Source organism: Prosopis cineraria, unplaced genomic scaffold (assembly GCF_029017545.1).
Source record: "Prosopis cineraria cultivar Desert tree isolate PC_DT_omini unplaced genomic scaffold, ASM2901754v1 PC28, whole genome shotgun sequence".
In the NCBI taxonomy this organism is placed as follows: domain Eukaryota; kingdom Viridiplantae; phylum Streptophyta; class Magnoliopsida; order Fabales; family Fabaceae; genus Prosopis; species Prosopis cineraria.
The window spans coordinates 4,135-16,995 of NW_026555359.1; the positions used below are offsets into that span (position 1 = coordinate 4,135).

The window sequence follows — 12,861 nt, forward strand, 5'->3', positions numbered from 1 at the left end:
AGCTTTTTTTTTTTTGAGTCTTTCTTTGTAATTTTCTCCACCTCTTTTTGATTGATTTTGTGCAGAAGCTCGAATTGCCAGCCTTTGAGAAAAATTGATTTTAACCAAAAAATCAATTAAATGAAAATCATGCGTTTGGGCATTTTTTTGGTTAATCCATTTTTTCACTTAAAAATGGATTAATTTTGCTTAACCAAACAGGCACGTATATTACTTAACAGCTAGATTGAGAATCCAAAGAGATAGCAAAAACCAATAATTGACAGTATGTTTGGTTTTATGTTGAAAACCATCGAAACATACCAAACCAACAATGCACTAAATCATAATGCAAAGTAACCATTTGAAAGCGCATGCTTGTCTCAAATCAAAAGGTTTGAAGGAGAAAAAAGGTAATCGCAGAGATCTATTATATTTAACAACCCCATTGAATGTCAGTGAACATAATTATGACATGCTTTTAAGATCTTAAACAGATCAGCAAACTCACAACAGAAAAGAAAAATAAAAATAAGGAGAAAAAGAATTACTTCCATTAAAGTTTTCAGGGTTTCTTCAAAAATGATGTACTAGTCTAGCGGGATAATCTATGTTTGGATTTCTAAGAAACTAAGGAACAATATATTAGAGAGAATAAATCCTCCAGTAGCATGAATAATCATTCAATTCATGGGCTCTATCTTGAAGATCATCCAAATTTGAATTTCGAAGCATAGAAACACGTGCTGATATGATTCCCGAACACAACAATTCTTGACTTCAACTCACTGCCAATCAAACATCTGCAAGAACTCGGCTAAATCAAATCAAAGGTAAAGCAAGCCAATATTTGGCAAAACATGAAACTGATTGCTTGTGAATGCATCTACGTGTCCAACTAATCTTTGACATTCAAGAGGAAGAAAGTATTGCAAAAAAAAAAAAAAAACTACAAATTAACCAACATCTTAGTTCAGTTCAATCAGAGAGACAGCAATACGACAAAATGAAATTGAAATGAGTTTTAACATTGCAAGAATGTGCAGACAGTTAACCATAAAAATTTCAAAGGTAAAATTGTAAAAACAAATTGAAAAAAAAGGGGGCAGCGGCCAAACAACATAGAGATGGAACCCCTCCTAGCCATCCAAAGTGGGGTCTAAGGTCAATGTTTTCAAGACATCGGGCGGACTAACTGGTACAATATTCTTCTTCTTTTTTCACAAGCCAACTGATATAATCATATTTAGTTAGAAGCACCATTTGCCACCCACATAAGCAGTGTTTTGCTAGGGGCTGCCCAACCCAAGTCCAGTGTTAAAATGTTCATAATGCTACTACCAAACACACCTGAGAGACCCAATCTGAAGAAGCATAATCATGATTGGGCTGTGTAGGGTCAAGATATTCTGACCTGGGTTATTGGGGTTTGTCTAGCCACAACCCTATCCAAACCTGATGCTGTTACAACCCAAATATAATATAAAACAAATGAGGGACATTGGTAAAACAACAGATCATGTGCAATTGTGCATAAACAGATCTTCAAATGGTGCACACATCAATTAATCAGCCAAACAAATCACCAAAACCAAGTCAGCCAAACAGCCTTAAATGATAAAGTTCTTACTTGAACGTAATCGTGTAATTGGTATCTCCCGGAGCTCACGTTTGATACACAGGTATTCACCCAGTAATGCCATCACAGCAATTCCAGTACCATTCACAATCCACCAAGTGATTGAAGATGGCCAACCTCCATACACAATGCATATAAAAAGATGGATGATGTAGAGGGTGGCTGAAAAATCCAAGCATTTCTTTGCCCTTTCAATTAAATAAAGCATATATACAGACCTGCCAAAAAAATATTGTAGACTAAGTACAATACAAACAGCCATAAAAGTTCATGTTTATAAGCCAAAATACAAGAGATATACAAACCCCATGATACCCCATAACTGCCACAAATGCCTTTTTTAATCCCTCCTCCAAATAACAACCCAAAACAAATCATAAAACATCAATAGAAGCATCAGATCTCCCAAGAAATAGGCAAATTTGCTCCAAAACCCAATTATTGTTTATGTTTCTATAAGCTACCAAAGACTAACTGGTTGACACTAGATACTGGAAAAAGAAAACTCAAAGATTTCATTTCCTTATAATGCTGTGATAGTATGGAGAATTTCAGTTAAGAGATAAGCAAACATAAAGAGTAACCAGGTCTCACAATCACAATGTTGATATTCAGGTTCAACCTATTATATAGCATGCAACTTTTAAAAAGACTGACCTGTAGAAAAAGTATAAATACAGTTCATAGGTTATATTTCGAAGATAAGTGACAGAACGTGTAAAATCCTAGCAGACAATCGGGTGTCTCTCTTATTTGTATGCACCAAAGATCCATGACTTCTAAGTTCTAACAGCCAACAATGTTTTAGCAAGTGGGAAAAAAACCCCATGTTAATAAGTTTTGTAACTTTACTATACCCCTCACTTAAAAGATAAGGAACATACTAGTCACCAGATATTACTCTATCATTCTATGTACAAGTTACAAACAAGCAGGCTAAAATGAAGATCACCAAGTACATGCCAGGTAATCAAAGAGGAGAACCTCTTATTTAAAGACAGTTATTAACAATAAATGAGTCAATATACAAAAGAATAATGGATGATAGTCTTACCTTACTGTTTATCATTAGACATGGTCTCTTTATAAATCCTTATACTTCCTCTGTCCTTAACTATGCTACCCAGTTGCCAAAATCATGGAGACCAAGGAAGTGGCTTGTGTCAAAATGTTTTCGTTCTTCTTTCCAAATCTACCCCTAATTAAATGCTTTCCTTCTTTTATGATGGTAAAATCATTTATTGGGCTGGGGAAAAATCATTAAATAGAGATATATGTGGAAATATCTGTTAAAACATCCTAGAATTTTGAACAAGGTGTCATAAAAAGGGACAACGGCTTAAAAAAATTGGGTACTATATTTAGGGATGGAGGGACTATTCGTTGAATTTCGTACAAAGCAGAGGTAGTGTGCTAGTTTTGTAAATAATAGAAACTAAATAAGTGTCAGAAAAATACGGCAGAAGAGTGAATATGAAAAAAATTACGTATTACAGAGGGCTGAATTTTACACATTTCACCCAAAACAGTCTGATGTTAAGCACAACAGACAGAATTGATTTCAGAATGATTGCAGTTATAAGCAAGCGGACAAAACAATAAAATAAAATTAAAAGAGAAGCCAAACAAGAATTGTGAGAATTAAGAACAATCTAATGAAAATCCATATCCACCAAGTTCAGTTTCACATCTGTATTATGTGAATCAGGTCACAAGCAATTCAAAGCAAGAGGGAAGGCAAAAAAGTAATGTGAAATATTCATTTAAGGATTCAAATAACTAGAGAGTAGCAACACTGGGGAGAATTCATGTTTCCATGAATGATATGTAAAGGAGCACAGACACAAAATACATCATTAGCTATAACATATTTAATCAATTTTAGTTTATTGATTACATAATCATGAATTAGGATCTCAATAAACTTGTTAGGGCAATAAAGTAAAAGATAATATTTACCCTGCAAAAGAGCTGAGCAGAAATGAGGCAATAACACACCAACCAGTAACGGTAGAGGTAGTGATGGTCACATAATCAAAGAAATATACGAGGCTTAACCGAGATACGCGAGTCCCGACAAGTATCGATAGGAACACTCCAAGAGTGATATAATATAAACATTGAAGACAGACAATTTGAGCGACAATAAGCCAAGGGTCCCAGACCACCGCACCATAGAACATGACGGCGAGTTCTCAAGACACCTGATCCTCCGGAAACTTGAGAAAGAAAATTTCCTATAGGAATCAACCCAGATTCTTATACTTGAATCGTAGCCACACAGCTCATCCCTATAAAACACTTAAAATCTAAGCAATTGAAGCCGGAGAGCTCGTCCTTCAGAGAAGTGATCGAGTTTTAGAAACCCAAATTCTCACAAAGCATCATCAAGCTTAGAAACATTCACTCTTCAATTCCAATCATTTGGTTATTCTCCATCCAAACCCGAACTCAGAACCATGTAGATGCTCAGATCTAGATTCTGGAAACAATAATGCAAGAAAGTCACCAAAAATTTCAAGAAAGAAAATCATGATTGAAGCGGGGTAGAAAACTAGAGAAATATTAAATAAATTCCTACTTTTGTTACGGAGGTTGATACAGTAGCAAATTCCTGCAAAATGTTTAGACAGGCTCCGGCCTCAGACTAGAGAACTTGCCCAGAACCTGACCAGAAAAAACTTGAGTGAACAGTTTGAGATCGATAAGAAAATGAATTTCTGGGATTTGGAAGTGTCCCTCTCCGGCTAGAACTTTTTAGGCGAGATTGAATTGAGAGAGAACGATTTTGCAGAACCTGAGCAGAGGAACAATGAATATGCCGTTTACAGTTATTACTCGTCGTTTTGAGAAATGAGAAATGAGAAATTAGGGTACGAAAGCAGCCTCAATGGTTTGTATTGAATTGAATGATTTGAGTCTAAAATCTAAATATCTCAGTTTAACATTTCATGTCTTACTTATCTTTATTTTTAATTAATTAAAATATATATTGTCCAATTTTTTATTTTTTATTAAAAAAATTTCAAATAAAAATAAAAAATTCCTTTTGCTATATTTATTTTTTTCAAATAAAAATATAAGAATACAATCTATTAAAATTATCTCAAAATAGGCATCAAAATTCCCAATTAGTGGTATGGTACCATATTTTAACTTTGCTAATTACTAATATGCCACATTGAAAAATTAAAAATTTGATGAGGCATCTTTAAGACAAGCCAATCATTTTGATAATTTATTTCACTTAATTAATATCATGTGTGTTTCCTTAACAAAATAATCCTTGCTTCAAGTGTCATCAATAGTATAATAATTATTTTCATCTCATCTCTTATTTGAAATGCTCTCCTAATAGTTGGCATTATAATTGTTAAAAATTAGTAAACAGAATATATTAGTTAGTTAATATCTAACCAGAGAAGCAGTTAGTTACTAACTAACTAGATGGAGCAAGCAATACTCAGATAACTAATACCACCTGACTCAAGTAATAATAAGAGTTATGATGGCCTAAACATGATGATGCCATGTATCATAGAATTACCCTTAAGAAAATACCAACAAAGATATTAACAAAAAAAATTGAAGTGAAAGCAACCAATTAAGATCCTTTTTGGAACACAAAACTTTATTGATCCTCTTTTGGGACAACAAAAACTGTTCTTGTATAGGTAAGCAAATCAATTCTTAATATCTATACCTGTCTCAGTATCTCTCATCTGTACACAAACTGGTTCTCTGCATATTATCCGTGTGTCTTCGCTTTCACTTTAGCCTTCATTTCCAGCTACTTCTGATTCTTGATGCTCAATTATCTCACAACCCTGGGCAGAAGCTAGTTCCTCCTCAAGTTTATTTGCTTTGCTCTCTAAATTCTCTCTCTCCTGCTCAAGTTTCATGATCTGATTCTGGGCATCTTCGAGATTTTTTTGGGTCTGTGTGGATGTTCTTTTCTCATCTTTAAGAAGTTTATGAAGACGCTCTCTCTCACCTTCAAGGCTAGCAATGCGAGAATTAAACCTCTTTAGTTTATCAGAAAGGGTCATTGCTTTCTGATACATTACTTCTACTGATTTGGCAGCCTCCTTCAGGTTCAGTTCAAAATATCTTCTGACCTGTATTTCTTTGACCATTTGACTCTGCAATAGTTGTACATCATCCTTCAAAGAAGCAACTAGCATTTTCTCTACATTCAAATCCTTCACCGAAGTTTTCAGTTTTTTCTGGACACAATCTAACTTTTTCTGCATCATAGCACTGTCCTTCAGAGCAGCTCTCAGTTCATGGCAGGCACTTTGGAGCTTAGCCTGTGATTTCTGCAGATCTTCCTTTGTGGTCATCAGCTCTCTGGATAGAGGTTCTACTTTTTGCTTTTCATCATCACGCTTGATTTTCAGCAACTCTGAAACTTCAGAGAGTTCAAATACAAGCTTAAGGATTAAAGCTTCTTTCTCGTTCAGTTTCCTTCCCATCTAATTTGAACATCAACATAAATTGATATGAGTTATGATCAACAGCAATCAAGTTTCCAAGAGATTGAAGGGTGAGATTATGCAGAGGCTTACTTTTTCTATACGTTCATAAGCAACAGCCTTATCTTTCAGATTAGCTGCATAACCAGAAACCAGACCTACTATGAAGGAGATTAATCCTAAGCTGGCACTTGTGGAAGGCTGAAACAAAAATGATCTGCCCAGTTGAGTTGCAATCTGTTCATGCAAGTTATTACTCTGTTTAGAACACTTGGGGAAAAAATCCCAATGATAGAAGTATAATAATAAGCCAATGATTGTCATGACTTTAGCAGCATTTCAGAACCTCGTTGTTTTGGATTTGGCTGCACGCTGGTGTCTTCTCCTCACCTTCTTCTGAAACAAAAATGATTAATTACAGAAGTCAATGAAGTAGTTATATAAACCAAAGACTAAAAGATGATAACACAAACAAAATGGGTTCATGAAAGGAAATCTTTAGTGCATATATACATGAAGCTACATTCATTAAACGGATCAGAATGATGATACTGATTGCAAGATTCATCGCAAAGAAAACATAGAATCATTCACCAAACTAATTTCTGGAATACTGTGGCAAGAAGCAAGAACAGACGTCGGAACAGTAAGAAAAATCTTCAGTGCATGTACAGACATGAAGCTATATTCATTAAACGGATCAAAATGATGATACTGATTTCAAGATTCATCACAAGGAAGACTTAGCTAGAGTCATTCACCAAACTAATCTCTGGAATATTGTGGCAAGAAGTAAGAACAGACATCGAAACAGTAAGAAAAATCTTCAGTGCATGTACAGGCATGAAGCCATATTCATTAAACAGATCAGAATGATGATACTGATTCCAAGATTCATCACAAGGAAGACTTAGCTAGAGTCATTCACCAAACTAATTTCTTGAATATTGTGCCAAGATGTAAGAACAGACATGGGAACAGTAAGAAATTAAAATCTTCAGTGAATATATATAGACATGAAGCTATATTCATTAAACGGATCAGAATGATGATACTGATTGCAAGATTCATTACAAAGAAGAGAGTCATTCACCAAACTAATTCCTGGAATATTGTAGCAAGTAGAACAGACATGGGGATAGTAAGAAAAATCTTCAGTGCATGTATACTCATGAAGCTATATTTATTAAACGGACCAGAATGATGATACTGATGTCAACATTCATCACAAGGAAGACCAAGAGTCACCCATGCATCAAACTAATTTCTGGAATATTGTGCAAAGAAGTTAAATAGAGCAAACATGGAAACAGTAAGAATCTTGAACTCACTAATGGGGACAAGAGCATTGGGTCTCAATCCCAGAGGACGAAGAAAGCGCCGACTTGAGTGTTCTTGATGGGAACTTGCAGCAGCCATGGGAACTCTGATTCCTCTGAAGTTGCTCTTAGTCTGAGAAGAAGAGACGGGAAAGAGGGAGAGCTCAAAACGCAAGCAGCATGAAGTCGCCATGTGTCGGTGATTTTCCGGAAATGGTATATTGTGAAATAGAGAATGCTTTCTTCTGTTGATATATATTGTTTCCCCGCCCCCCAAGTTGAACTACTTTAACTGAAAACGGAATGCAAATGCAACGAATTCTTTTTCCTTTTTTGGGAAAATTTGTTGCTTAGTGATCTGATCAATCATAGTACGTGCATTGAGAAAAGAGGTGAGTAGAATACAATTATGGGATACACGTATCATACAATTAAATTTTCATGCCTTGCTCTTTCTCTGTGTGTATAAAAATATGAATGGAAAGAATTTAATTTAATTTATAGGGTACCAATCTTTTTTATTTTTTTATTTTTTTTGGGTAAAAAGGCAAAATATATTAATTGAAGTTGAGATTAATCGTATACCACTCTATAAGAAGTACTGTACGAGCTATATTGTTTAAGTGAAATTGATGATTTAATAAATTTTTATTTATTTTTATATAGTACAGTAATATCATATTAAAAGGAAACTAAGTCTTCATTATTGCATTAAAATTTAAACTGGTAAGAACAGAAAATAAAAAAACTAGAATTTGGTGTTATAATTTTAGTTAACATGTGATTATTTTTTAAATATTAAACAAAAATGGACCTAAGGGATCAAAACCCAAAAGGATCAATGGAGGCCTCATAGTAACACATTATCATTGTTTTTAAAACCGGACCGGACCGGCCGGTCCGACCGGTGAACCGGTGACCCGGCCATGTGTCCGGTCCGGTTTTCTTTTTTTTTTTTGTTTTCAGTTAACCCGGGTTAACCCGGGTGACCCGGGATTAACCCGGATTAACCCGCCCAACCCCTCGGTTCAGGCGGGTTGGGCGGGTTGAAATTTAAAAAAAAAATAATAATTAATTAAGATATATATTTATTTTTAACATGATAATGATTAATGATAGGTCAATATGAGTCATAGGGTAAAAAAAATATACTTATGTCAGATAAGGGGATGAAACAAGTAAAAAGAAATCAAAAAGTATAAATATATATTATATTATATTATTTTTTAATTTGAATTATTTAATTAAATAATTTTTAAAATATATCACTTTCATTTATTATCTTTTATTTTAAAATAAATTTTTATTTCTATTATTTTAACTCATTGAAATTTTTTTATCATTTAGTTAACCTTATTTTAAAAAAATATAGAAATGTTGTTATACTTTATTATTGTTACAATTATTGTTATATGTTATATGAGATATTAAGATTTGGATATGTATGAATGTATTGAGAATTAATACATTTTTTATTTAAATTATATTATTTTATTATGACCGGTCTGACTCCGGTTTGACCCCCGGTTGAACCCATGACCCCTGACCCCTGAGTTTGGCCGGTTCAATGACCGGTCCGGTTTTCAGTACCTTGCACATTACACAAGCCCAGATGAGATATAAGGAATCTAGAAAGGCAAGATCCAGAAGCTCCGTTGTACTTCCCAACAAATGTATAGCTCCAAGTGATAATAACAAGACAATTTCGATATATATTAAAAAAAAAAAAGACAATTTCAAAGTAAGAAAATGCGAACTCGAAGTGGTAAATGCCCCCGGCTCACATTAGCATCAATCATTTTTCTCGCCTGGTTTACTCTGCAACTTCTCTTCCAGTTCCTACTTTCCCAATTCACATCATCTTCTTTTTCTCCCTGAATTTTATTCCCTTTTGTTCTAAAAATTACAGAATTTGCCTATCTGGGAAGCTCCGTTCTCATGAAAAGTTTGGAAATTTGGATCATTTCGTTTCTGGGAACTAGCAAGCTTCGGTTTTTCAGGTAAAAGTGATGTGTCTTTGATTTCGGCTTGTTGATTTGGGGTTTTCCCTTGATTGGAGCTGTACTTGTTGCCTTTGTTTTCGAGGGAAAATATGACTTTAGAAAGAAGGAAATCTGGGCGATTTTTCTCGGAAAGAAGTATCACTTCTCTTTGCATGATAAGTAATTGGAATATTGGTGGAAAGTTGATTTTTGGTGATGATCTGGTTGTCCTATAATATTCTATAATCTCTACCCTTCAGAAAAACTGGAAAGAAAGATTTTGGGGGCTGATTCAGGAACGTGAATCATTGAGTTAGGATTTAGGAGTTAATGATCTTGCTGTCTTAAGGCTTGTTGTTTGAAGCTAAGAGGTACATCCTTTTCAGTCTATCTTTTAAGGGAAATATTAGTTCTGTGGCTTTACTTCCTAGCAATTCCATTTTATTTTGAAATGGATGACACTGAGGATGATGCAAAGTATGCCCCTACCCCATATGATGTAAGTCATCACCAAGGTTATGGTTATTTGAATGGTCAGAAACTTCCAGTTGGGAGCTCTCGACATTCGCTGCCAGTTAGAAGTGAATATGCTGAAGATGATAATGATTATGAGGAAGAAGATGACGGAGAACAGTTAGGACAGGAAGAAGATGATGATGATGGTGATGGTGATGATGAAGACAATGATCAAGGTAATGGTATTCATGTTCCCCAGAAAGATGGCCATGACAATGGTGATGAAGAAGAAGAAGAAGAGAATGGAGATGGGGATGATAGTGACGATGACTCTGATGACAATGATGATGATGATGATGATGATGATAAGCAGAAAAGTTACACCATAAGGATTGAAGATGATTTAGAATCTCACCCAAAAAAGAGAAAGCTGAAGAGTTTGATTTCAACTTATGAATTTGCACCCCGTGTGCCTGCACCTGCAGTTGCAGCTCCTTCAGCTCCTAAACCAGCATTTGGTGGTAGAAATGCCCTTACTGACTGGACTGAGCATGAGACATTTGTTCTTCTTGATGCTTGGGGTGACCGGTTTATTCAACGTGGAAAAAAAAGTCTTCGGTCTGAGGAATGGCAAGAAGTTGCAGAAAGGGTAAAAGAAGTTTCAAAAACTGAAAGGACAGATACGCAGTGTAGGAATAGACTCGATACATTAAAGAAAAAGTACAAAAAGGAGAAGGCCAAATTAGTAGAAATGGGTGGTGGAACCTGCAAATGGGTTTATTTTAGCAGGATGGATAAGCTGTTGTCCTCTCCTCAACAACAAGCTGGTCTATCTTGTGGTTTGGACTCAGGAGAGTATGTTTTCTCGAACCCTAGAGTTTACTTGAACCGTGCAAATGTGTTTGATGAAATGAGGGATAGTCCAGGGAATTCAGAGTCTACTGGTGAAGAAGATTCGGTTGGGCTCCACCCAAAGAAAAAAAGTTCTAGAAAGAACAATGATGAGACTTCTTCCTTCAAATTACTTGCTGATTCCATTCAGAAATTCGGTGAGATATATGAGAAAATTGAAAACAACAAAAGGCAACAGATGGTGGAACTAGAAAAGATGAGGATGGATTTCCATAAAGAATTGGAAATGCAGAAGAGGCAAATTTTCGAGAAAGTGCAGAACGAGATTGCAAAACTGCAGCAGAGAGATGAGGAGGAGAATGACGAATCTGCTGAGAATGGTATGTAATGTAATGTTTATACATTGTTGTTCTGTTTGTTTCGTTGCATAGTATGTAGACAGCTAGCTGTTGTACTTGGTATTATATTCTGGGCGTTTTGCCCCTTCAAATTTATGATAAGGCAAGACTTTTGCCAGGAATGTTACACGGTACAAAGAATACCGAAAACTGAATAGTCCATACTGTATTTTTATTGCCATGTTTAGGTTCAAGTTTAGCCTAGTCTTTTGCTTATTGCATAAGTAGTTGCCTGTTTTTGGCTTGTTATGGGAAGCTTTTGCCACATTTCAATCTTATTTGTACTAAATAGATGCTTCTTTTGCAATCCTTCTGATTTCCATTTCCCTTATTGGAGTTTTCATTCTCAGTGAAACTGTCCATAACTGTGTTAAATGAAAAAGAGTCAGCTTCTGTTAGAATCAAATGTCATTGCCACAAGAAAAGATGTAGATCCCTACTTAGAAGAAAGATATCTGAGGCTGTAGTTGGTGATATTGAATACCAAGGTGTTGTTTGGTTCATAGAAAGGTTGGTAATTGAATAGAATGGGATATTCATTACCTTGAATGTGTTTGGTATGGTGTTAAGAATATGGGAAAGGAGCTTATTTTTAGTATTTTATTAAATGAAAATAAAAATAAATGTACCATAATGCCCTTATAAAGAAGAGAGAATGACAGATAAGCTCCCGATAAAATTTTCTAAAAAATAAGGTGCAAATATTTATTCAAATAATATCAAATTCAGAAGTTCCAATTGTAAATAAGACATTTAAATTCTAAATTTAACTATCAGTTTGCAATTGGTATTTCTGTTTACAATTATCCAAATCCATATTTACAACTCATTTTTATAAAATTTTGTGGGGAATCTAACTATCATTAATTTTCTCTTTTCGGATTTTATTATCATTCTCCCTGAATGAAAAGAGCAAAAGAGTGGAGAAAGTATAGTTGTGTGCCAATGAGAATTGGTGCGAGTGGGAATGAGATTGAATAGACTTTCTTGAAGGTGGTCCCATTTCATGAAATCTAAGGATAAGTCTTTCCATGAGAACTGTGATTCATACCAGAAAAGACAAAGCAAGAGAATTAGATATAGGAATAAAATCTTAATCTCTAAGGGCTGTTTGTTACTAGAAAGGAATGGAATTGAATGAATTGGAGAAATGAAGACAAAAATAAAATGATTAAGATTTGAAAAGGAGATAAGTCAACCTTATTCAGAGAGATTAGGATAATTTAATTTATGAAAATAGGAGTCATGATTCATGATGTTTGTGAAGAGTGTGATGATTCTTACATTTGTATTATATGATATTGAATTTTATCATGCTTACCATGGCTATGAAGATGAGGGTAATTTAATTCATTTTTTTATTTATATTAATTTAATCCATTACATTCACTTTCTTTCCAGCATCCAAACGGCTCCTAAGAGTGAGTTATGAAGGAATTGAGCCAAATAGTTCTAAGTACTTCTTTTATTCAGCTTCAGCAATTCAAAGATTTTTCAACTTTAGATGATTTGGTTTTAGTCTCATCATATGATATGATATGATTCCAAGTCTTGTTTTAATCAAAGTAGATATTGCTTTTGGGTCTTCTTTACCGGTTACCTTTTTCAAATTGTTGAAACAGGGTACCCTCCGAGTCCAAGGCAAACTATGAGTCAGTTTGATATATATGGCTTTTTTTTTTTTAAAAAAAAAGGAATGAAAAATATAATTTTATAAAGAATATTTCTTTTTGGAAAATGAAAAGATTGGTAGGAAATTAT

General features: G+C 34.5%; 3 protein-coding genes across 6 annotated transcripts; 1 reads left to right on the forward strand and 2 right to left on the reverse strand.

Annotated features, from left to right (window-relative positions):
- Positions 1-375: 375 nt before the first annotated feature.
- On the reverse strand, positions 376-4,493 carry LOC129294956 (uncharacterized). Of its 3 annotated transcripts, none has more exons than XM_054933430.1 (5): positions 4,200-4,493; positions 3,578-4,100; positions 1,610-1,836; positions 1,394-1,440; positions 376-782 (listed from the first exon to the last, which is right to left on the reverse strand). In XM_054933430.1, the coding sequence occupies exons 2-5, from the start codon at positions 3,799-3,801 to the stop codon at positions 765-767; spliced, it is 516 nt and encodes a 171-aa protein (XP_054789405.1). In that variant the 5' UTR covers positions 3,802-4,100; positions 4,200-4,493; the 3' UTR covers positions 376-764. The 3 variants fall into 3 exon arrangements, with proteins under 3 accessions (XP_054789405.1, XP_054789406.1, XP_054789407.1); XM_054933431.1 differs by having other exon boundaries at positions 1,330-1,440; XM_054933432.1 differs by lacking the exon at positions 1,394-1,440 and having other exon boundaries at positions 4,200-4,490.
- A 743-nt stretch (positions 4,494-5,236) lies between these two features.
- On the reverse strand, positions 5,237-7,613 carry LOC129294959 (MAR-binding filament-like protein 1-1). Of its 2 annotated transcripts, none has more exons than XM_054933436.1 (4): positions 7,425-7,613; positions 6,440-6,486; positions 6,187-6,330; positions 5,237-6,093 (listed from the first exon to the last, which is right to left on the reverse strand). In XM_054933436.1, exons 1-4 carry the CDS (start codon positions 7,603-7,605, stop codon positions 5,392-5,394), a joined length of 1,074 nt encoding a protein of 357 aa, XP_054789411.1. In that variant the 5' UTR covers positions 7,606-7,613; the 3' UTR covers positions 5,237-5,391. The 2 variants fall into 2 exon arrangements, with proteins under 2 accessions (XP_054789411.1, XP_054789410.1); XM_054933435.1 differs by having other exon boundaries at positions 6,440-6,489.
- Positions 7,614-9,153: 1,540 nt separating this feature from the next.
- Positions 9,154-11,431, forward strand: LOC129294960 (trihelix transcription factor ENAP1-like). Its single transcript, XM_054933437.1, has one exon. The coding sequence runs from the start codon at positions 9,846-9,848 to the stop codon at positions 11,088-11,090; it is 1,245 nt and encodes a 414-aa protein (XP_054789412.1). The 5' UTR covers positions 9,154-9,845; the 3' UTR covers positions 11,091-11,431.
- The last annotated feature ends 1,430 nt before the right edge of the window (positions 11,432-12,861 follow it).

Excerpts from the sequence above, each read along its gene's own strand:
- LOC129294956 (XM_054933430.1), bottom strand. The coding sequence starts at position 3,801 with ATGTTCTATGGTGCGGTGGTCTGGGACCCTTGGCTTATTGTCGCTCAA. Across the intron at positions 1,837-3,577 it reads CTGCTCAGCTCTTTTGCAGG|GTCTGTATATATGCTTTATT; the intron begins GTAAATATTATC and ends TTTTTTTGGCAG. Across the intron at positions 1,441-1,609 it reads AATTACACGATTACGTTCAA|CATCAGGTTTGGATAGGGTT; the intron begins GTAAGAACTTTA and ends GGGTTGTAACAG.
- LOC129294959 (XM_054933435.1), bottom strand. The coding sequence starts at position 7,605 with ATGGCGACTTCATGCTGCTTGCGTTTTGAGCTCTCCCTCTTTCCCGTC. Across the intron at positions 6,490-7,424 it reads CAATGCTCTTGTCCCCATTA|AAGAAGGTGAGGAGAAGACA; the intron begins GTGAGTTCAAGA and ends TTTTTGTTTCAG. Across the intron at positions 6,331-6,439 it reads GCCAAATCCAAAACAACGAG|ATTGCAACTCAACTGGGCAG; the intron begins GTTCTGAAATGC and ends TTGCATGAACAG.
- LOC129294960 (XM_054933437.1), top strand. The coding sequence starts at position 9,846 with ATGGATGACACTGAGGATGATGCAAAGTATGCCCCTACCCCATATGAT.